Genomic DNA, 25802 nt, shown 5'->3' with positions numbered 1-25802 from the left:
AAAGTTTCGAATTTTGTTGGAAATTTAATTAATTAAATTTGTGGTTGTCGAATAAATTGTTTTTGTACCGTTTACAATTTACCCATCGGAGTAAAACCTCCGGAGGTAAAATAGGTTTAGTGATAGCTTTCTAAAAATAAACGTCCAGTATCTGATCGAACATCAAAGGACGATTTTGTGGTGGTATCCGTGTTGGAGGAAAAACGCTTCAACGGGTCACAGGTCGTTAGCGCCACCACTCGTTTTCAAGGCGATAACCAGCTTTTCCAATTACTCCCGGTTGCAATCCGGTCAAGCGTGAGGTTAAAAACTCTAACACTATTTATCGATATTATTATACTTTTTAGAAATGTAGTTTTAAAACATATTCATTAATACAGTAAAACCACCAGATGTATACTTTTTAGTCATACAATTCGTGTTATTCCCCAAGTTGCTCTATCCCATGTTTATACATAAACTCGGGTTATTCCCCGAGTTGTTTATACAGTGTATAAATCAAGGACGGTACTTTTAGTTTTAGTTGCTATTCAGCGTTAGATTTTTGTATATTTTTATTGAACTAACACTAGATCTAGAACTAGAAACATTCAGGCTTAGCCGTACCTCTCTTAAGACGGCTGGTAGGTAGCGCTAGTTAGAATAAAATATCACTATGATGCATATTTTTATTGAAGTAAACTAAAGTCAAAAACAACTTTGGCAGCGAGGTACATGACGCCACAACGCTTCCCAAAATTTAATCCTCTCAAATCAAAACTTTACAAAACTTTCAGTGTAATTTAAAAGTGTAAACACAAAAAGAAATGCCCAATAACTTCTTTAGTAAAATGCTTTTGTAATCTTTGACGTATTCTCCTTATGATGCTATAACAAATAGCGAAACCGGTAGAGAAATAATTAAAAAAAATCCATTTAAAGTGCGAAAACGAATTTTATTTATATCAAACAAAATGGAAAGAAAATCATTAAATAATAAAAATAATAATAAACTAAAGTCGTCTTATGAGACTCACAGCTACACCCGAATGTTTCTAGTTCTAGGTCTAGTGTTAGTTCTAGTGATAGTGCAAGTAGAAAACTAGAACTAACACCATACCTAGAACTAGAATCATTTGGGTTTAGCCGTCTTTAGAGACGTGCGGCTAAACCCAAATGATACTAGTACTAGGTATAATGTTAGTTCTACATAGTATCAGTGCTAGTGTAAAACTAGAACTAATACTACACCTAGAATTAGAAAGTTTCGAGAAACCCGAAACTTTCTAATTTTAAGTCTAGTGTTAGTTCTAACGCTAAACCTTACATTAGTTGTAAATGATTCTAGTTCTAGGTGTGGTGTTAGTTCTAGTGACAGTGCAAGTGTAAAACTAGGACTAACACTATACCTAGAACTAGAATCATTCGGGTTTAGCCGTCTTTAGAGACGTGCGGCTAAACCCAAATGATTCTAGTTCTAGGTATAGTGTTAGTTCTACATGGTAACAGTGCTAGTGTTAATTCTAACGCCAAACCTTACATTAGTTGTTATTCAGCGTTAGCTTATTGTATATTCTTCATTGGACTAAAATTATTTCTAGGTTTAATGTTATTTCTAGTGACAATGCTAGGTTATCGTTTATGATAATAAAATCTCAATCGGTATCTTCTTACTGTTTATTTACTTATTCTAGTTACAATCATCCACATTAACATAAGTATAATGCCATACATAACCTTACCAATCACCGATCACCGCACCCAACCCCAACCACAGAATAACTGTAGTAGTTATTCTCAATTCTGTGCCTTAACAGTTATTACGTAACTACCTTACCGACATGCTACGGTAACGCCATCTATTTAATGCTGACGCTCCTTCTCAAGTTATTTTGGTAGCACTAATTAACTTGCATAAAAAAATTAAATTAATTTGGTACAGTTCCTGAACATTTTGAATTTACATTTAAACAAAGCTTTCGTTTCACGTCTTTTAATACACTTTGCAAATACATCAAGTCGCAAGTTGTAGTAGCACATACAATGTATTCCTCTTTTGCTGTAGATAATGCAACTAGAGCTTTCTTGTAGACCGCACTATTGGATTACTTCCATAATATATTATTGTACCTGTAATGCTTTTATAACAGGTATATAATCCGGATACCGGATAGTTACCAAATATCAAATATATATAAAATCTCTCGTTGCAGTTTCCTCTCGTTTTCTTCTCTTCGCTTATAACTCATCATCACATTAATTACTAACAGAACTGTCGTTGTTATCACTTTCGATTATTAATTAAAGTATCCTTTTTTTAATGCAAAAAACCATTTCGAAAAATCACTTTCAGTTCTTGAGAAATAAATTTTTGAAATAAACGACAATCTTTTCGAATTTTGCAATTTTCGCCGATTAAATTTTAAAAATTCGTATAAAAACCAGTTCTTGGAATATGAGTATGAAAATTTCCCAAAGTGTTAATAAAAGTGTCTTCTTTCCAATGAACCAACCCGTTTTAAAAAATAACTGTTAGTTTTTGAGAAAACAATATATGAAGTTTTGACAAGATTTTCGATGTTGCAATTTTCATCGATAACTTTCAAAATTCGCTATAAAATTCATTTCTTGAAGGATCCCTGTGGAAATATCACCAATTATTAATTAAAGTATCCTCTTTTTGATGTAACAAGCCGTTTTGAAAAATTACTTTCAGTTCTTGAGAAATAAATTTTTGAAATGATCAACAATTTTTTCGAATTTTGCAATTTTCGCCGATTAAGTTTTAAAAATTAGTATAAAAACTAGTTCTTGGAATATGAGTATGAAAATGTCCCAAAGTGTTAATAAGAGTGTCCTCTTTCCAATGGACCAACACGTTTTGAAAAATAACTTTTAGTTTTTGAGAAAACAATATTTGAAGTTTTGAAAAAATTTTCGATGTTGCAATTTTCATCGATAACTTTCAAAATTCGCTATAAAATTTATTTCTTGAAGGATCTTTGTGGAAATACCACCAATTATTAATTAAAGTGTCCTCTTTTTAATGCAAACAGCCGTTTTGAAAAATCACTTTTAGTTCTTGAGAAATAATCGACAATATTTTCGAACTTTGCAATTTTCGTCGATTAAGTTTTAAAAATTCGTATAAAATCCATTTCTTGGAATATGAGTATGAAAATTTATCAAAGTGTTAATAAGAGTGTCTTCTTTCCAATGAACCAACACGTTTTGAAAAATAACTTAGTTTTTGAGAAAACAATATTTGAAGTTTTGATAAAATTGCAATTTTCATCGATAACTTTCAAAATTCGTTATAAAATTCTTCATAGAGGTTCGTGAGTTAAATTAGCATCAAAAAAGTTTATTTTGTATCTTGGATCCAAATAAGTTGACATATTTCATCAGATTTTTTTATTAATTTCATTTTTATTCAAATATCGCAATAACTTGGCAATGTAGGGTATCACTTCAGAAATGCACCAGAAGTTATAACCATAATGGCCGGATGGATATACTGGATAATCGGATAAACGGATATCCGGCCAAAGAGGATGCCGAATATCCGGTATCCGGATTTTCGCAAAATCACTATCCGTGCCATCACTACTGGAAATCCTTTGAATGTTGTAGGTATCGCAAAATTTTCGAATTGCGATAGCTCAACCACTGATGTTTATTCAAAAATGTTGTTGCATTTTCCTTGTTTCCTTTCTTGTTTTCAACTCCTTCAGGAATTTTGATGTAGGCTGTTTATCCAAATACTCATTTAGGAATGCTGCAGGGATAATAGGATAATATAACAATAATCTTATTGTTGGAATACGTGCCACAGGACTGTACACATTTTCATAGCACTCCTTCTGAAATCCTTTTGCCATTAACCAAGTTTTTCTCGTTCCATCTTGTTTGGTCCTAAGTACCCGTCGAATATCTATTGCGTTTTCTCCATTGGGTAGATCAGCTGGTATCCAAGTGCCACGTAACCGTAGTTTCCATGTTTCTCCTAAATTGACAGTTTCATTGTATGTCAATGGATTACCTGTACAGTAACAGTACGCAGTATACAGTTCATAGTCGTTAAATTTGGAAGGAATTTTGACTTTCCTTTAATTTGTATATATGTTATCTAACCATTTACTTGACTTTTCATCTGGAAATTCTACTTCTGTTTCATTTTCTTCATCTTCTATTACTCTTTCATCCTTGTTCTGTATTTATTTATATTTACTTTCCAAAAACGTGTTATTTGCGTTGAAATGTTATTTCAACCCAAATAACATTTATTACAATACACTACAATCATCTTTACTTGTTCTTTTGATAGAATGAGTGTATTGAGTAAATAAAACAACTCATTCCATTTAATAAAAATCTGAAAAATTTAATTTAATTTTCGTTTTGTTTTATTACAAGCAATCCAGGTGAATGTTTCTTTTTACACACGGTTTTGACTGGGATCATTCCGTTAGGAGAAAAAGTTATTAATATTAATGTGACTTCCAGGTTAATATGGGCGTGCAGATTTCCTACGGGAAAATTGCAAGCTACTATACAACTCGGCGGTAAGTTCGATTTTTCACATTTAACGCTCCGAGATTTTCCAACGAATAAAAAAAGATGTTATTTAAATTTTTAAAACGATTTCACACCTCGCGTAAACAAAATGAATTTACGCGCGTAAATTCATCTCTACGCCCCCCGACGGGGTGAGTAATTAACAGATTGAGCTAGTAAACTTTGCTATTTCAACCTAGAACTTTTCCAACTCCATACTTCCAACAATCAAACATTACCGTGTTTGCGCCAGACTGTTTAGGTTAGTACCGCTCGTCAATTATAGGATTAATAGAATCGGAGGTAGATAAAAATACTCAGGGTAACGCGGATTAACGTTTATGCTCCGAGGCGACACACCGGATCGTAAAACAAAATTAAAAACGGTTCTACGGGTTGTATTAAAGTTACGAGAACACATTACGGAATTAAATTTTCAAAAAAGTAATTGGAAAGTTGAGGTTATTTTTTTATAAGGAAAAAATAGATAATTGAAAGGTATATTTAGAATATAATATTTTATTTCTGAGTACTTCCTCAACATCACTCAACAATCTCCTGGTGGCTTTTAAAAACTTTCCCTTCATCTATCAACATCGTTCTCAATATCTCACAACATCTCTATCATCATTCCTCATCTTATCAATATCGTTTATCTGTCACGTTGTCTCTGATACTCTCTAACATAATTCTTGTTATTGCACAACGCTGTATGAGCCTCTCATCTACCGACCACTATCTCAAAATTTTCTGAGGAATCTATCAACATCGCTAAATATTGTTCTTTATATTTTCCTTCAACGACAAGATCACGATGTTAAAGGATGCTGTTACTATTTCAAGTTAAAAATAGACCAACTCTGTCCCGTTTGATCGGCTATTTTTATTGGTGTTTTTAACATTAGTAAATCCGAAAAATAACTCTTATTCTTAACTAAATGATTGGTACAACCTGAATCAACATAAAATACTAACTTATTGCTATTAACATTCCTCTTTTCCATGGTATCACTCATAAAGCATATACCTGACTGCTGTTATGCTGAAGTTTCTCCATAATTACCTCTCTTATCTTTTTCTTGATTGTTTCTGCCTCCTTCGGACCCATTTCTATATCCTCTTTGATCTTTTCCTCTAAAATTACCACGTCCTCTATTCCATCCATTACTATAATGCTGGGTTTCTCATTTTCAGTTTTTCCTTCCACGTCACCATATTTTATTTTTCTCTTCTCTACTTGTGCTTTTAATTTTCCTATTGCCATATCCAATTTTAATTCATTTGCTGGTATATTTTTCAAAATAATCACACTGTATCTAAAGATCTTGGCATTGCTAATAAGAAGTTGCATACTAAGTCTTCTCCTTTTAATTATTATAATTATTAATATAATTATAATAATAAAATTATTATAATAAATAAATTATTTTATTATATTAATAATTTTATTATTTATTAATATTTAATATTAATAAATTATACTTTTAGAATTTTTATAAACTGTTCAAACTCTTTAAGTTCTTTTAACTTTTTTGATATTAACTTAAGAATAAGTAATCATCCTTTAACATCGTGGCCTGGCTCAAAATCTTAATCTTTCTCAATATATTCCGCATCATCTATCAACGTCATATTTGACATATAAAATCTCATCTGTCATCAAAGCTTTGATACACAGAATAGAGAAAAAAAAGCGAAAATTGTTAGATACGATCTTTGATTATATATAATATGGATTGAGCTAACTGAATATATCTACTAACAAAAATGTTGCTCAAGGTGAATAAACGCAGATGGAAAGCGATAATGTGAAAGTGTAACAAAGATAGATATATTATATGTCAGTACGCTTCTATATCTATCTCACTTCTATCAGTACACCCATTATATGGCAGTACGCTTCTATGTCTATCTCGGATCCATATTATATATAATCAAAGGATACGATCCTATTGAATTTATTTTAGTGTAATATTTATTGTTAATTTCCGCTATTGACGTTTATTAAAATATTTTAGAGCTTTTGAAGCACTTCAACACAAATTTAATAATTTAAAATCATATTTTATGCAGAGTACTTTCTAAATACAAAACACTTCATCCCTTTCATAGAAGCCCGGTTAATCTGATCCAGCTTATCTTGGACAATTAAGGTCAGCGATGTTTCAAGAACGAGCGATAAATTCATTTGACGTTAACCAACCATAAATGCTCGAATATTAATATAAATATACTTATAGTTTATAATACAGTGAATTTCACTTAAGATGCAATATTCTAAAATATAGGTAGTATCTCCATAGAAACCAGGGCGTACTTACTTTGTCTCACATAAAATGCAACATGTTAATATAATATGACATTACAGTAAAACCTCGATATAACGGATCAATACGGAGAACGCAGTGTCCGTTGCAGCGCAATAAAAATATACAACAATCTAGCGCTGAATAACAAATAAAACTAGACTAACACTAGCACTGGAACTAACACTAGATCTAGATCTAGAAGGAAAATGATAGGTAGCGCTAGTTAGAATAAAATATCACTTTGTTGCATATTTTTATTGCACTAAAACTAGAACTAACACTACACCTCAAACTAGAAACATTCTGGATTAGCCGTCTTTAGAGGCGTGCGACTAAACCCAAATGATTCTACTTCTAGTGTTAGTTCTAGTTTTAATTGTTATGCAGAGCTGGACCAAGAACTAGAATCATTCGGGTTTAGCCGTTTTAAAAGACGGACGGCTAAACCCAAATGTTTCTAGTTCTAGGTCTCATGTTAATTCTAGTGACAGTGCAAGTGTAAAACTAGAACTGACACTATATCTATTTTTATTGATCTAAAAGTAGAACTAACACTAGATCAAGAAATGTAAGCTCTAGTGACAGTGCTAGTGTAAAAACTAGAACTAACACTATACCTAGAACCAGAATCATTTGGGTTTAGCCGTCTTTAGAGACGTGCGGCTAAACCCAAATGATTCTAGTTCTAGGTTTAATGTTTGTTCTAGTGACAGTGCAAGTGGAAAACTAGAACTAACATTATACCTATTTTTATTGATCTAAAAGTAGAACTAACACTAGATTAAGAAATGTAAGCTCTAGTGACAGTGCTAGTGTAAAAACTAGAACTAACACTATACCTAGAACTAGAATCATTTGGGTTTAGCCGCACGTCTCCAAAGACGGCCCAAATCCGAATCCCGAATGATTCTGGTTCTAGGTATAGTGTTAGTTCTAGTTTTACACTAGCACTGTTACCCAAATGATTCTAGTTCTAGGTTTAATGTAAGCTCTAGTGACAGTGCTAGTGTAAAAACTAGAACTAACACTATACCTAGAACTAGAATCATTCGGGTTTAGTCGTCTTTGGAGACGTGCGGCTAAACCCAAATGATTCTAGTTCTAGGTATAGTGTTAGTTCTACATAATAACAGCGCTGGTGTAAAACTAGAACTAACACTAAAACCCAAAACTGAAAACATAAACAAAATATATAAACCCATCCCATACAACCCAGTTACCTTTTTAAGCAAAAGAATCTTTAATAAATATAATATCTATAAGTACGAAGGCTTTCACGGCCGGAGTTAATTGAACTAAAATTAGAACTAAAACTAGAACTAACACTAGAAACTTTCGGGTTTTGCCGTGCGTCTTTTAAGAAAAGGTTTGACGTTTCGGCAACCTTCTTCAGAAACTGGTTCGAAGTGACACTTCTTCCAACCAGTTTTCTGAAGAAAGTTGCAACATGGCATCCGAAACGTCAAACCTTTTCTTAAAAGACGCACTGCAAAACCCGAAAGTTTCTAGTTTTAGTTCTAATTTTCTTAATATCGGCACTTATAATAGAAAGCATGATAAATGCGGCGTCTACTCGATAAAATGTACAGAATTTAAATCTATTTATGTCGGACAAACGGGAAGAAAACTTTCTAATCGGTTAAATGAACATTAAAATGTTCATGAACAATGTTCAAATGAACAATTAGATACAGGACATAATTTTGACTATGAAAATGCGGAATTAATACATAATTGTGATAAGGGATACAGAATGGATTTATTAGAATTGATGGAAATTAATAAATATAATGACCAACTACAAAGTAATTATTATAAACCTCTATTCGCATATTTGTATAAATTTAAATTCAAACCATACATATAAGTAATATATTTCGAAGTCTCGTTTTTTGTGTTTGTTATTGGTTTAATATTTGCGAACTTGTTATTTAAACAGATGTTTTCTTCGGGCCATTTCCTTCTCTTTCAACTTGTCACTAGATTTTAACTCTTGTTTGTGCGTTTGATATGTCGTTTAATTTTAATTATAAATAGTAAACATTTTATTCATATAGTGTAAGGATTTAGCAAATTTTTCAAATATTTTCCTGTTTTAATAGTGATTTTGACAGTAAGTTGATTTATATGGGATTTTGTATGATTTTCTTTTTTAATTAGATTCGGCTGAGGATGAGCTTAATGGCTCGAAACTAGTCCCGTATAAATTAAAACATTTTGGCAAGTAAGAAGTTTTTATTTTCTTTTTTATATAATTAAAACTAGAACTAACACTAGACCTAGAACTAGAAAGTTCTAGTTTTACACCAGCGCTGTTATGTAGAACTAACACTATACCTAGAACTAGAATCATTTGGGTTTAGCCGCACGTCTATAAAGACGGCTAAACCCAAATGATTCTAGTTCTAGGTATAGTGTTAGTTCTAATTTTCCGCATGCACTGTCACTAGAACAAGCATTAAACCCAGAACTAGAAACATTCGGGATTAGCCGTGCGTCTCATAAGACGGCTAAACCCAAATGATTCTAGTTCTAGGTATAGTGTTCTAGTTTTACACTAGCACTGTTACTATGTACAACTAACACTATACCTAGACCTAGAATCATTTGGGTTTAGCCGTCTTATGAGACGCACGGCTAATCCCGAATGTTTCTAGTTCTGGGTTTAATGCTTGTTCTAGTGACAGTGCATGCGGAAAATTAGAACTAACACTATACCTAGAACTAGAATCATTTGGGTTTAGCCGTTAGTTGTACATAGTAACAGTGCTAGTGTAAAACTAGAACACTATACCTAGAACTAGAATCATTTGGGTTTAGCCGCACGTCTGTAAAGACGGCTAAACCCGAATGATTCTAGTTCTAGGTATGGTGTTAGTTCTAGTTTTCCACTTGCACTGTCACTAGAACTTACATTTCTTGGTCTAGTGTTAGCCCTACTTTTAGATCAATAGAAATATACAACAATCTAGCGCTGCATAACAATTAAAACTAGAACTAACACTCTGAAGACTCATTTGGCTAAACCCAAATGATTCTAGGTATAGTGTTAGTTCTACATAATAACAGCACTGGTGTAAAACTAGAACTAACACTATACCTAGAACTAGAGTCACTCGGGTTTAACCGTAGTCTTCAGACTGAAAGTTAAAAGTCAAAGTTATCATAAGGACGACACCTTTTCCTTTGCAAAACTAATCAATGCCTATACTATTAAGTTATGTTGCATTTTATGTAGTACAGTGAAAGTACATAGTAGTTTCGTAACTATGGTTACTGCATTCACATATTGCGAGTTATACGAAATTCCTCTTATAAATTTTATTCAGAATACTGAAATCTATAGTAACTCTAAAGGCGTGGAAAGACGTACTTTCGTTGAAAAATAGCATGAAATTGCAAGAAATTGGCTGAACCAATACATTTTAAATCGCCTCGTGATTGGTTAGTTGGGCGTAACATACTATTTTTCCTCTCTTATTTCAATACTCAAACATCGTTAAACTGGTTCGATCAAACGTGAACAGACAAATATCAATAGGTAAATTTCAACGGCTTCAAAAAATAAAATATCTAACACACACGTTTTAATTAAAAGTAATAAACTTATTGAAAAACGCTAGTTTTGGTGTTTATCGTGTTAAATTATTACGCCACTTTATGGGTAGTAAATTTCAAAAGATGAAAAAATGTTGTTCAACTTTAGTCCGCGTCGTAAAATAAATAATCCCGTATCTAGAGAACGCGTAACTTTAACGTATTTTGACAACAGGATATTTTTTGTTCCACGCTTTCGGGGTTTCCCAGAACAATCTCAAATAATCCTCAAACTTGTCAAAAATATATGCGGACAAAAACTTACCAAAAAAATACTGATTTATTTCCATTTATTATTAATTTTCATGAACTGTTTAAGGTATTCCAGAAAACAGTTTCTATTTGGGAGAGTAAACTTAATCCAAAGTTACATAATGATGATTTGATGAGGTTTTTTTCTGGAACTCTTTCATAGCAAATCAAAAATAAGTCTAGGATAAAAAACTAATTTAACCTGCGGAAAAATATTGCTCCAGAGTGACGAGAATCCAGCCTACGCAGCTTGATTGCAAATACGTGCTCGTAGCGCTCCACCAGATTGTTTTTCTTTTTTCATAGCTACTTTTTTTTAATACAAGGTGTATCAGAAAGTATTTGAAATCTCCATATAGGAGATAGATTTATGTATATCTGCTAACAATCATTGAAAGCTTTAATCAACAATGGACACTGGTAGATTTGGAATGAAAAAATAATTGTAATTATATTGTTTACGTTATTTAATGTATATGTTAATAGTACTAGAGATTTAAAAGGTAGCCAATTTAATACGAATAATTTAAGCTCTTTATGACCATGAACAAAACAAGCTTCAAATTCCCAATTATTAAACTATAAAACATACCAGTACCATTTTATGTTGATATAAAAACTTAATAAGTTATTAATAAATAATGCTTTCATTAATCAATATTTTTATAAACTATTTTAATCGCAAGGTTGATCATAACCAGAAAAAATGTTTCAAGTTTATGTGTCGGAGACGGATGGATGGATTGGAGGCGTTCCAAAACAGCAAAGGTGACGTCAGAATGGGGAAAAGGCGAAAACATCCACAGACAAGGAAGGTAAAACGGATTGTAGCGGTGGCAACACTACCTGTCACTCTGTAGAAGCGATCGCACGAGTACAAATGGTGATGATGAGGATCGTGTATGAACTCGTGGAACATTGCACCACACCGGCGACACACACAGGTGCAAACCTGCCCGGCTACCGAATACTACCCTTCGCGCGCAAGGGGTCGAAAATAAGCGCTTTCCTCCACCGGCGCCCTTCTGTGCGAGCGGGGGAGGGGATCGATGTCAGTCTTGCGCCCTAACGAGAACCACGTGGCGAACAAAAAAAAAGACAAGGCGAAAACACGTTATAAAATTGTCAAATTTGAATATTTTTGGGTAATAAAATTTATCTACATTTATGTCCATTCCTTTAAAACATTGTTTTATTACTAAAGCTGTAAGCATAAAAACGACCCTTTGGTGCTAAAACAGAAGTTAACACCCACTGTAATTGAGCGTTTTCCCCCCTGAGTTCAGTTCAGCAAACCGGGGTTCCGTTAAAGTTTAGTCTGGATAGGGTTGGCCCCATTTAAGACCGATTGAGCAATAACCCGTTAAGCAAAAAAGCGTTCAAAAAGCTCGGAAACCTCCGAACCAACCATAGATATGGCCACGTTAACGATTCCCCTTCAAAGAGAATCTTCTGGTCCATTACGAAACGACCATTATGAACCGGCCCATAAAAAAAAAGCTGTACGTGAGCTTTTTCTGCAAAGCTTATTTTCTCTATTTGCGTTTTACATATCCCGGATGCAGAAAAAATTTTTTGATTCTACATTTTTCTTTTCAATAAAATTTGAAACTTATTTTATTTATACTTAGTTTTTTTATTTTCTAAAGTTTTATTTAAATTTAAATTAAAGAAAAAAAGAATCTTTTTGTACGAGTAACACAAACATCCACTCAAGCACCACGCTTAAGTGATCGTTACATTACTTCTACCATGCACTATACGTGTACAAAGCTCGTTCGAGTCTCGTGAAGTGTACGACTACCATTTCAGAATTTCAAAGAAGCAACACGTTGCCTGTTCTTAGCTTATGTCTATCCGAGAAAGTAAATTGACCGGATAACCACATCAAATAACCCCACCTTCGCCTAGTCTCTTTAGCCAATTTACGTTCGAAAATACAACGGAACCCGTTAAATCGGTTATATTGCGCGATGAAAACTTTTTTGCACATCGAAAAAGCGGATTTTCACAGAAAATGGGCCTTTTGTTTCGCGCGCGCCATCTATACGATGCGGGGAGCGCGGTAATCCCCCTCGGTACAATGGATGTGCGCCCTACTTTCAACGGGCAGGATGTTGCCCGAGATAAGGGGAGAGAACCGTAGACTGGGTATATGGACCGCCGAAGACGCGTTGTCGAATCGACCTGGTGGTCTAGTTTTGAAGCAGTCGAAAATCCTGGATGAGTTTTCCATTTGGGAAATCCTCGAATACGTGCAGGTGAATAACATTTTCGCCAACTTTATAACATCTTTGCATAACGTAAAGAGGGATTCTGGGAATTATTTTTCCGTGGTTAAAATATTCCGTGGGAACGTAAACTCAACAATTTTAACTGGGTAATAGCAAAAAATAATAAGCTCGTATGTAATGGTATTATGAGATCACATTTTCTGTTTCTTATTTTGCTGTTTATTTAAGGCACTCAACTTGTATTAGCTTATCCTTATCATTGCTTCAATGAGTTATTATCTCCTCTCTAAAATTAATGAAATACGAGGATCGTCTCTTTACTTCGAGTTTAGCAAAGCTGTACATAAGCTTTAAACGAAATTTCCATTAAACCGGTTGAACGTTTTTATTCAAAACCCGAAACAAACACATAAAGTATATTTAGCTATATCAGGTTTCATAGAGAGTCAATTAGAGGTTCAATCTAGTTTTGCACTAGCACTGTTACTATGTAGAACTAACACTATAATAACTAGTTCTAGGTATAGTGTTAGTTCTAGTTTTACACTTGTACTGTCACTAGACTAACATTAGACCTAGAACTAGAAACATTCGGGTTTAGCCGTGCGTCTCATAAGACGGATAAAGCCGAATGATTCTAGCTCTTGGTCTAGTGTTAGTTTTACATTTAGTTCAATAAAAATAAACAACAATCTAGCGCTGCATAACAAATAAAACTAGAACTAACACTAGACCTAGAACTGGAAACATTCGGGTTTAGCCGTGCGTCTTCAGACGCATGGCTAAACCCGAAACTTTTTAGTTGTAGGTCTAGTGTTGGTTCTAGTTTTACAATAACACTGTTACTATGTAGAACTAACACTATACCTAGAACTAGAATCATTTGGGTTTAGCCGCACATCTCTAAAGACGGCTAAACCCGAATGATTCTAGCTCTAGGTATAGTGTTATTTCTAGTTTTACACTAACACTGTTGCTACGTAGACCTAACACTATACCTAGAACTAGAATCATTTGCGTTTAGCTGCACGTTTCTAAAGACGGCTAAAACCGAATGATTCTAGTTCTAGGTATAGTGTTAGTTCTAGTTTTACACTTGCACTGTCACTAGACTAACATTAGACCTAGAACTAGAAACATTCGGGTTTAGCCGTGCGTCTCATAAGACGGCTAAAGCCGAATGATTCTAGCTCTTGGTCTAGTGTTAGTTTTACATTTAGTTCAATAAAAATAAACAACAATCTAGCGCTGCATAACAAATAAAACTAGAACTAACACTAGACCTAGAACTGAAAACATTCGGGTTTAGCCGTGCGTCTTCAGACGCATGGCTAAACCCGAAACTTTTTAGTTGTAGGTCTAGTGTTGGTTCTAGTTTTACAATAGCACTGTTACTATGTAGAACTAACACTATACCTAGAACTAGAATCATTTGGGTTTAGCCGCACATCTCTAAAGACGGCTAAACCCGAATGATTCTAGCTCTAGGTATAGTGTTATTTCTAGTTTTACACTAACACTGTTGCTACGTAGACCTAACACTATACCTAGAACTAGAATCATTTGCGTTTAGCTGCACGTTTCTAAAGACGGCTAAAACCGAATGATTCTAGTTCTAGGTATAGTGTTAGTTCTAGTTTTACACTTGTACTGTCACTAGACTAACATTAGACCTAGAACTAGAAACATTCGGGTTTAGCCGTGCGTCTCATAAGACGGCTAAAGCCGAATGATTCTAGCTCTTGGTCTAGTGTTAGTTTTACTTTTAGTTCAATAAAAATAAACAATCTAGCGCTGCATAACAAATAAAAGTAGAACTAACACTAGACCTAGAACTGGAAACATTGCGTCTGAAGACGCATGGCTAAACCCGAAACTTTCTAGTTGTAGGTCTAGTGTTGGTTCTAGTTTTACAATAGCACTGTTACTATGTAGAACTAACACTATACCTAGAACTAGAATCATTTGGGTTTAGCCGCACATCTCTAAAGACGGCTAAACCCGAATGATTCTAGCTCTAGGTATAGTGTTATTTCTAGTTTTACACTAACACTGTTGCTACGTAGACCTAACACTATACCTAGAACTAGAATCATTTGCGTTTAGCTGCACGTTTCTAAAGACGGCTAAAACCGAATGATTCTAGTTCTAGGTATAGTGTTAGTTCTAGTTTTACACTTGTACTGTCACTAGACTAACATTAGACCTAGAACTAGAAACATTCGGGTTTAGCCGTGCGTCTCATAAGACGGCTAAAGCCGAATGATTCTAGCTCTTGGTCTAGTGTTAGTTTTACTTTTAATTCAATAAAAATAAACAATCTAGCGCTGCATAACAAATAAAAGTAGAACTAACACTAGACCTAGAACTGGAAACATTGCGTCTGAAGACGCATGGCTAAACCCGAAACTTTCTAGTTGTAGGTCTAGTGTTGGTTCTAGTTTTACAATAGCACTGTTACTATGTAGAACTAACACTATAGCTAGAACTAGAATCATTTGGGTTTAGCCGCACATCTCTAAAGACGGCTAAACCCGAATGATTCTAGCTCTAGGTATAGTGTTATTTCTAGTTTTACACTAACACTGTTGCTACGTAGACCTAACACTATACCTAGAACTAGAATCATTTGCGTTTAGCTGCACGTCTCTAAAGACGGCTAAAACCGAATGATTCTAGTTCTAGGTATAGTGTTAGTTCTAGTTTTACACTTGTACTGTCACTAGAACTAATATTAGACCTACAACTAGAAATATTCGGGTTTAGCCGTGCGTCTCATAACACGGCTAAAGCCGAATGATTCTAGCTCTTGGTCTAGTGTTAGTTTTACTTTTAGTTCAATAAAAATAAACAACAATCGAGCGCTGCATAACAAATAAAACTGGAACTAACACTAGACCTAGAACTGGAAACATTCGGGTTTAGCCGTGCGTCTTCAGACGCATGGCTAAACCCGAAACTTTCTAGTTGTAGGTCTAGTGTTGGTTCTAGTTTTACAATAGCACTGTTACTATGTAGAACTAACACTATACCTAGAACTAGAATCATTCGGGTTTAGCCGTCTTTAGAGATGTGCGGCTAAACCCACATGATTCTAGTTCTAGGTATAGTGTTTATTTTTATTGAACTAAAAGTAAAATTAACACTAGACCAAGAGCTAGAATCATTCGGGTTTAGCCGTCTTTAGAGACGTGCGGCTAAACCCAAATGATTCTAGTTCTAGGTATAGTGTTTATTTTTATGCACGTCTCTAAAGACGGCTAAAACCGAATGATTCCAGTTCTTGGTCTAGTGTTAGTTCTGCTTTTAGTTAAAATATATACAGGGTCCTTCAGCTCAGCTCCCGTCTTCTGTAGCTCAGTTATTAATTAAGTTAGGAGTTTAATATTTTGCAGGCTTATACTGTATCTCAGGCCGCTTTTCAGGAAATTATTATTAATTATATAGAGTGAACAAAAAGATTTTGTAATAACAACCCATCACAATTCCTGACATTTAAAATGTTATTCGCCGAATAAAAATCCATCGTGGCTATGAAAAACAATTGACTAAGAAATCATATTTTGACGTTAGTAAAGTAAATGTTTTAAACATTGTTACCTTCGCAGTACTAATTGTTTTAGTATATTACAGTACAAGTGAGGAAACTATGATTTTTCATTAACGCGTAAGCCGGATTTCCACAAGAGCGGAAGGCGAATGTTGTGGTTCCAACAAGACGATGATCCCGAAGATACATTATACCTTATGAAGGAATGGTTATTGTACAATACTTCAAAACAACTAAAAACAACACCACAGTCTCATAGTTCATATCCAGGATATGAATCCTATTGAACATTTATGGAGAAAAGTTATGTTAATAACGCGTTTGGCATCAAAAGGAATTAGTTGCCATAATATGACAAAATAAATGACAATCCTTAGCGTTGTAAATATTTCATGCTTTTAGAAATGAAAATTGAAATAATTAAAAATTGGCTTCTTGCTTGAAATGTAGTTTCCTTATCTTACACTTGTTCAGGTGCAGTTTGGACCTCGCTGTCGCTGCTAGTTGCTTGTCGACGTAAACATGGTACAGACTGCGTCAGTTATCTTGTTCGGGTGAGATTCTTTGCTCCTATATTCTTTAATTGAAATTGAATCATGTATAACCAAGTCTAATCGCTAATTTAGACCTTATAGGATTTATACAAACATTTCTAAATGAGGAAAATTTGTCTTAGGATTGGATTGGGCTGGGATTAAGTCAGGTTAAGTTGGGTTGTTCATATTCCCTTCATGTAACCAAGTGGACCGGGACACTTGGTTAGGGTTGGGTTGAGTTGGGGTTGGGTAGTAAGGTTAAATTGGGTTGTTCATATTCAACCAAGTCAATCAGGACACTTGCTGACACAAAGGGAATTGCTTTTGACAATCTAAATAATTAATTGTACAGGTGTACATTAGCGAAGCCCTCAGCTTTCTCTATCTTACAAATTTAGCATCTACTATTCTGATTTTATTATGTTTTATTCCTTGAACTCTAGTTTCAAAAATGAGTTTGCAGTGGAAAGTTCGACTTTAGAAATAAAGGACAATAAATGAAACTAATTATATCGTAGCTTCACCAGCTGGAATTATTACAATCTTGCCTGTTTAAAAGGATTAAAGATGGTTCTTTTCTGCATAAAATCATTAATCTTGTCGTATGAATTTGCATAATCGTTTCCTAAACTTTCCAAAATCGTTCTGTTGAATTGAGTTCATTATGACTAATAATAATCTATATCAGTGTAAAACTAAATTTCTCCAGACGCACGGCTAAACCCGAAACTTTCTTCGAGGTCTACACTGAGAGAAATGGATTGTATGAATCGTATTATAGAAAATTATATTGTATTATATTCATTATATTTATATGCTTCAGTACAATCTCGTCTCGCTGTCACTAACGTATTAAATTTACATTACCTTATAGTATATTTTTAATGCATAGCTAGTACAATCCATTTCTCTCGGTGTAGTGTTAGTTCTAGTTTTACACTAACACTGTTACTACGTAGAACTAACACCATACCTAGAACTAGAATCATTTGGGTTTAGCCGCACGTCTCTAAAGACGGCTAATCCCCAATGATTCTAGTTCTAAGTATAGTGTGAGTTCTATTTTTAGTTCAATAAATATATACAACAATCTAGCGCTGCATAACAATTAAAACGTCATCAAATGTCATTTTTTTATCTAATAAAAGTATCTAATCATATTTGTACAAGTGTCAGAAAAAGATTTCAGAATGCATAATAATTATGACATTATAATAGTTACGATGGACTTCAGCTCTTTGCCAATTAGAATACAACGCGATGTATTCACTTCGATGTATTCAAATTGAGTTAGCCGAACACCGAATCGGAACTTAATTTCCGCAAATTTGCTACGAACGGTTGGCGATATGTGTAAATAACGGTTAGAGGTTAATTTACACCGTACGTTTCCCTTCCATTCCTATTTTAAGGGTTTTATCGTCATTCATTCAAAATGGATTAAAATCGGTTGCAAAAAAGTCTACACCAGTTTGCATAAAATGAAAATACCCTTTCACATTGATGCTTTGACTACGCTCGTTTAAAGGGGAGGATAAAATCTGACACCATTTACAATTTATGTCGATTAGATTTAGACTGGCGTAACACATAAATTACTTTAAAAATGTTGGTGTAAAAATGGCAAAAACTACTTTGTAGCAATCTGTAGAAAAACAAATTTAGTTTTACACTGATATAGATCGCTATTAGTCATAAATGAACTTAATTCAACAGAACGATTTTGTAAAGTTTAAGAAACGATTATGCAAACTCATACGACAAGATTAATGATTTTATGCAGAAAAGAATCATGTTTAATCATTTTAAACAGGGAGATTGTAATAATTCCAGCTTGGTGAATCTACGATGTAATTAGTTTCATTTATTGTTCTTTATTTCTAAAGTCGAACTTTCGACTGCAAACTCATTTTTAAAACAAGAGTTCAAGGAATGGAAAAACATAATAAAATCAGAATCGTAGATGCTAAATTTTTAAGATAGAGAAAGGTGAGGGCTTCGTTAATGTACAGGGTGGCCAAATAAGTGTGCAAAGTACTGTATCCGGGAAACTACTTGCATTAAAAAAATTTATAACTAAAGTGGGCATTTTAAGAAGAAGAAAACCGTCCCTCAATATCATGTTCCTAACCTAAAATATCGGTGTAAGAAGATTTTATGAGAAAAATCAATGAATTTCAATCAGTTTTTTTTATGTGTCTTAATTTAGAAGATACTTCACCTCACTTTGAGAGCATTCTTCATTCTATTGTTTTTCAATGCATTTAGAAGCAACATTTTGGCATATTGAAAAAAATAAACATAATTTTAAACTGATGATAATTGCAAAACTAACTGCTACTAATTGCCATAAAGAAATTATCTCGGACTTCTAAAAATTTGTTTAATGCCTCCTTAAATACTTAAATTGCCGTCTATCACGTTCTATCCATTGCTGGAGCCTCTCTTGCGTGGAAAAAACTGCGCCTTAAATTTCTGCTCTTGGTAGGTTGTGAGTGACATTCCAAATCGTATTTTCCATGTCTTGTATGGTTGTAGGTTAAGTTTGAAACACCATTAAATGTGAGTATCTGGCTGGCCATGGAACTAGACTTCCTTTTTCCGATCCATCGCTATTGAAACACTGAGTTTAGAGACAATCGCTTATTTATATTAAAATGTGCTGAACAACTGTCCAGTTGTAAGAACAAATTTTGCCATGTTTCCAATGCCACATCTTCTAACTAAATCGGCAAGTGATTGCCCAACTGATCAAAACCATGAACATTTTTCACCGATATTTTAGGTTAGAAACATGATACCGAGGCGCGGCTTTCACTAGCTTGTTTAGGCTTCATTTTGCCATTTTTGCATGAAACAAAAAGTAATACCAATAGATTTAACTTTTCTAAGAAAACTCACAATTTCTATTGTAATATCGAAAAATGCTCTCTAGTGGCGACATACCAAATTACAATCACCACAAAAGGATTTGTAGTCCAATAAAAGCTGTTTTCAACATTACCAAGCTTATTAAATTTCGTACAGCCATTTTAAAATTATTGGCATTTGCTTGCCAACATTTTCGAACAACCCCCACCACACAATAAGTCTGTATTGTAGTACTTTGCACGCTAATTTGGCCAACCTGTACACAATTAATCATTTAGATTGCCAAAAGCAATTCCCTTCGTGTAACCAAGTGTCCCGATCGACTTGGTTGAGTATGAACAACCCAATTTAACCTTTTTATTATTATTAAATGCTTTGCATACTTTCACAGTATAGCAACATATGGTATTCTTACATGGGGTGCTTCAAACGATATTGAGGTCATCTTTAAGCCCAAAAAAAAGCCGTTAGAATACTTGCAAAATTGGGTCCAAATGAGAGATGTCGAACGATTTTCATGGCACTAAAGATACTAACAATACCATCATGTTTTATTCTATCCTGTTTGAATTACATACATACAGAAAAAGAACACGTACCCAAGAACGCACTACCACTATATAGAGTTTCAAAGTCACAAAATAACTTCCATTATCAATCAGTTAAACTGTACAATGTACTCTCACCAAAATTAAAAGCTTTGAACACTGAGAAGTTCGAAAACATAATGAAGGGAAAATTGTTGCAACATGAGATCTATGCAACAAGTGAATATTATGAAAAAATACAAAGTATTAAGTATGTAAACATTTTTTTTTATTGTGGACGATTTAAATGTAATAAGGCTACGTTTTTGAATAAAGAAAAATTAAAATAACAATTAAAAATGTTGCTGTAAGGCTGAGGGGAGCAGCCCCTCTCGTTATCGCGACCTATAAGATCTATTGTAACTTTAGTCCTCCAAAAGTTTAGGGCAAATGTAGATCCTTGATGAACCTTAGTATTGCCACGAGGGCTTGTACCTTTATGTCGGTAGGTGTCAAGAGAGCTTTACCAAAAATTTGGTGTCTTAGACGGCCTCTGGCGACGCAATTACACAGTATATGTTCAACGGTTTCTGACTCATCGTTGCAAAGTCGACAAGTTTGATATTCAGCTTGTCCAATGTGGAAGAAGTGGTATTTTAGGGGCGCATGGCCGGTCAGGTAACCTGAGAGCGTCCTTAGAACCCCATTGCTGAGAAATAAAACCTGTTTGATTTTGTTTTGCGACGGAATTATTATACTCTTCGCTTGTCTGTGACCTGGAAGTTCTTTCCAGTGTAAGGCTACCTTTGTGGCCTCTAAACTGTTGATTATTTGTTTTAGATGGCTTTTTTGTAGTCCACAATCAGGTTGGGTCCAAGGACGTATTCGCTGCCTCTCTGGCCAGCTTGTCCGTCATCTCATTGCCCTCAATGTTGTTGTGACCTGGAACCCACCATAGAGTAACATCATTGCCCCTAGTAAGTTCTCTTAAGTTCTCTTTGATCAATGCGGAGTCACACGTGTACGCCTGAATTGCCTTTAAGGCGGCCCGACTGTCAGTGAAAATGTTTATGGATGCACCTTTCTGTCCCTTTTGTATGTTCAAAGCGGTGCAGAAAATTATAGCAAGACCTTCTGCTTGAAAAATGGTTATGTCCAAGCTGAGGGGCAGTTTAATGTGGCTATTTGGTCCACTGATGCCCATGATTACTCCGGATCTAACTGTCTTTGAAGCATCGGTGTACCAGTCTAGAGCTCCTCTTTTTAGTTGAGGCCCATCCTTCACCCAATTATCAATTTAACCTTACTCAACCCCAACCAAACTCAACCCAACCCCAACCAAGTGTCCCGGTCCACTTGGTTACATGAAGGGAATATGAACAACCCACCTTAACCTTACTTAATCCCAGCTCAATCCAACCCTAAGACAAATTTTCCCATTTAGAAATGTTTGTAAAAATCCTATAAGGTCTAAATTACCGATTATACTTGGTTATACATGATTCAATTTCAATTAAGGAATAGAGGAGCAGAGAATCCGACCCGGACAAGATAACTGGCGCAGTCTGTACCATTTTTACATCCACATCCCCTCAAGCAACTGGCAGCGGCAGCGAGGGACAACAAGAAAAGGTCCAAACTGCACCTGAACAAGTGTAAGATAAGGAAACTACATTCCAAGTAAATTATTTCAATTTTCATTTCTGAAAGCATGAAATATTTGCAGATAAACCTACAACGCTAAGGAAGCTATGATGTTTTGATCAGAACTATTCAGGAAATATTGCTCGCTAATTCCAGAAGAATTAGTAGACTTGGAAATGTATTCGTTCATTATTTATTTATTAGTTAATTATCACAACATTATTTTGTCATATTATGGTAACTAATTCCTTCTGATGCCAAATGCGTTTCCAACAATCCTCTGCTCACAACATAACCCATAATTAAAAATACATTTAGGACAGTCTAAATGATAACCACGATATGGCTGTATAAATACATATATGGTATATAACGCTTTAATTGGTGCAATTATATATAGATGTATATATAAATACAGTTTAATCAAATTATAACTTGTAATATTTGTGGGTAACGCTAAATGTATTGAAAAGCACCTATGTTGGAATAAAGTTTAAAAATTTCTAGTATAAGAAGCTAAGAAACTAAGAAAATCACGACTTATTACTAATATCTGGCACGAGATCAATTCCGACTCTATTTTTACCTAGAATTATCGCAATCCTACTTATTTCCGTCCATCTTTACCGAAAAAAATAGATAAATAAAAACTTTGATATCAAACATTACAAAGAAGAATCGATCTAAAACAATAACAAGAATTAAATATTGCATAAATAACTATAAACACGAAAAATAAGATGTAAATACACCCAAAAAGCGTATTTTGTGTGTCACTAGATCATGTCATGCAGCTTTTACCCCCACCAAAATACCCGCCCCCAGTTGTAGGTAACACGCGACCACGTGGAAAACGCCAAATCCATTGATATGGACGACAGGTTCGATTCGAGATTTAAATCGACACCGACGTAAAAAGTGATCGAAACAAAATCGTATTTACCTTGTTTACGAACCGGCATCTCTCCTCGTTGACACCGATAAAAATGTTCACCCCCTGAAAGCTCCGGTCAAAGCACCGAACAACAAGAATGTCAACAACAAAGTTCACCGCAAACGAAGAGACTGCGACGATTCGTTATTATTTAGATTTTCGTGGTGGTTAAAATCAAAGTTGGCGCCGAAAGGCGTCGTCGTCGTTGATTTCGTGAAGGTGATTAGGAACCGGAAGGCCGCGGCAAAACGCGATGCAAAACGGCGGCGACGGTCGCGTGTCCCGGAACCGACCGAACGTGCACCGCAGACGTTCTTCGGCGCCGGTCAATATGGCGCCGCGACGGACGTCGCAGCGTATTGGTCGATTCGACGACGACGTCGCGACGTCACGCTGCTCTACGATACCATAGACATCGTTCGGAGCTTCCCACGTTAATAAACGCGACATCTGTGGTTGCATAGTTGAGAGGGTTTTTTTAGGATGCAGGATTCTTTTTGGATAATCTAAAAAAGAAATTAATCATTAAATTTATATAGTGAATTTCACTTAAGACACAAAATATACAAAAATATATTTCCATAGACACTAGGTCTGAAGACGCACGGCTAAAGCCGAGAGCTAAATTGTTGTATATTTTTATTGAACTAATAGTAGAATTAACACTAGACCAAGAACTAGAATCATTCAGGTTTAGCTGTCTTTAGAGACGTGCGGCTAAACCCAAATGATTCTAGTTTTAGGTATAGTTTTAGTTCTAATTTTATTTGTTATTCAGCGCTAAGGCAGTGCAAGTGTAAAACTAGAACAGTATACTATTAAGACTCTTTTTCTCGTCGATGTTAATTATCAGAAAATTATACGATTTCTTCAATATGATAATGTTTATTAACAATTTTATTAATTACAATCTTATATTGACTTTTTCATATTATTTATATTTTTCGTTAATCATTTTTTTTTATTATAAAAATACAGTAGTCGTATCCCACTTTTTATAATTAGTTTTTTTTTTAATATTTTGATTCACAACAACTTGCGCCCGGTGAAATCAGCCTTTTGATGGTAGAAATCTACTTTTCTGACATCCAATAGGCTGATTCTCATCACAAGTAAGCATTTGCCCAACTCAAGGTTTTATGGTCTCTTAATTAAAACATTGGGCAAATAATAACATGATAAATTCGTCTAATATTTAAGTCACAAAACAATAACTCTTACATCTCAACATTATAACGAGATAACGAATCGACGTTGCCACACATTTTTCCAGGCTTATAAACTACCGTAAAATCTAACGTTTGTAAAGAAAGCGCCCATCTTAATAGTCTAGCGTTTTTATTACTCATTTGTTTTAACCAAGTCAGAGGACAATGATCTGTTTCAATAATAAAATGAGTTAAATATAGATACGGTTTTAATTTATTCACTGCCCAAACTAATGCAGCACATTCTAACTCACTTGCACTGTAAGCTTGTTCTCTCTCAGTTAGCTTTTTGCTTAAGTACAGTATAGGGTATTCTTTATTGTCGTCATCACGTTGGGATAAAGTAACTCCCATTCCTCGTTTTGAACAATCAGTTTGTACTATAAATTTTCTTTTATAATTGGGAGCTTTTAACACTTTACTACTAGTTAATTCTTGTTTTAAATTATTAAATGCGTTTTCCTTCTGTTCATCCCATTCAACCTTGTTTTTGGCTCCTTTTCGTAAAGCGTCTGTTAAAGGACTAACAATTTCTGCATAATTTGGTATGTAATGGTTATAATATCCAGTTATCCCTAAAAAGATTCTAATATCTTTTTTTGTTACCGGTCGTCGAAATTCTTTTATTGCAGCTACTTTTGCTTCAGATGGAGTTCTATAACCTTGTCCTATTTTATGTCCTAGATAAACAACTTGAGCTTTTCCCCACTCACATTTCTTTGCCTTTATTGTAAGACCTGCCTTATGCATAGCTGTAAACACAAGTCGCAAATGTTTCAAATGATCTTTCCATGTCATTGAATGTATTGCTATATCATCTAAATAAGGTTCGGCAAATTCGTTATAACCTTCCAAAATTTTATCCATTAATCTTTGAAAAGAAAATGGAGCGGATTGAAGTCCGAATGGCAAAGTTACTGGTTCAAATACTCCTCGATGAGTTATAAAAGCTGCATATTTACTTGCACGCTCAGTCATTCCAATTTGCCAGTAAGCTCGTACAACATCTATAAGACTTAAATATTTTGCGTTACTACACCGTTCCACACAAGCTTCTATGTTAGGTATTGGGTGTTGTTGAGGTATGGAAATAGCATTTAAAGCCCGATAATCTATTACTGGTCTTGGTTCTTTACCTTCTATTTCTATTATAATCATCGGCGACGAATATGGACTGTCACTTGGTTTAATTACGCCTAAGTTAAGCATTTTATCTATTTCTTCATCTATGATTTCTCGTACTCTCGGAGATTGTGAATACGGTTTGGTTCTGATAATCCTTTCTTCTTTCAAAGCAATATCATGTTGAACCAAATTGGTTCTACCAGGGCGATTTGAAAATAACCCAGGAAATTCTCCAATTAAATTCTCCAAATCCATTCTTTGCTCTTCTGTAAATTCTCCAATTCCCTTTGATTGTTGTAAAACTTCTGTAGCCAGTAAAGTTGCTTCCTCTTTCTTTTCCAATTTATATATATTCATTTCTGTTTCTTCTTCCCCCGAAGATGTTACGTACATCGCAACTATTTCAGGTTTTTCATAATAAGGTTTCAATAAATTTACATGTATAAGGGTTTGCTTTCTTCTTCCAGTTAGTTCTTCTA

General features: G+C 34.5%; 1 protein-coding gene across 2 annotated transcripts in view; it reads right to left on the bottom strand.

Annotated features, from left to right (window-relative positions):
- LOC111418340 (discs large 1) overlaps positions 1 to 23285 on the bottom strand; it is a 439942-nt gene extending 416657 nt beyond the window's left edge. The window contains exon 1 of one of the 2 annotated variants that reach the window (XM_071194892.1): positions 23000 to 23285. In XM_071194892.1, coding sequence (XP_071050993.1) covers positions 23000 to 23018 — 19 coding nt within the window. In that variant the 5' untranslated portion in view covers positions 23019 to 23285. Of the gene's footprint in view, positions 1 to 11540; positions 11629 to 22999 lie in introns of those variants that run through there. The other variant, XM_071194889.1, reaches the window with a different exon arrangement.
- Positions 23286 to 25802: the final 2517 nt, after the last annotated feature.

The sequence above is a fragment of the Onthophagus taurus genome, chromosome 3 (genome assembly GCF_036711975.1).
Source record: "Onthophagus taurus isolate NC chromosome 3, IU_Otau_3.0, whole genome shotgun sequence".
Lineage (NCBI taxonomy): Eukaryota > Metazoa > Arthropoda > Insecta > Coleoptera > Scarabaeidae > Onthophagus > Onthophagus taurus.
Note: the sequence above shows the minus strand (reverse complement) of the source record. Positions and strands in the feature narration are given on the sequence as shown.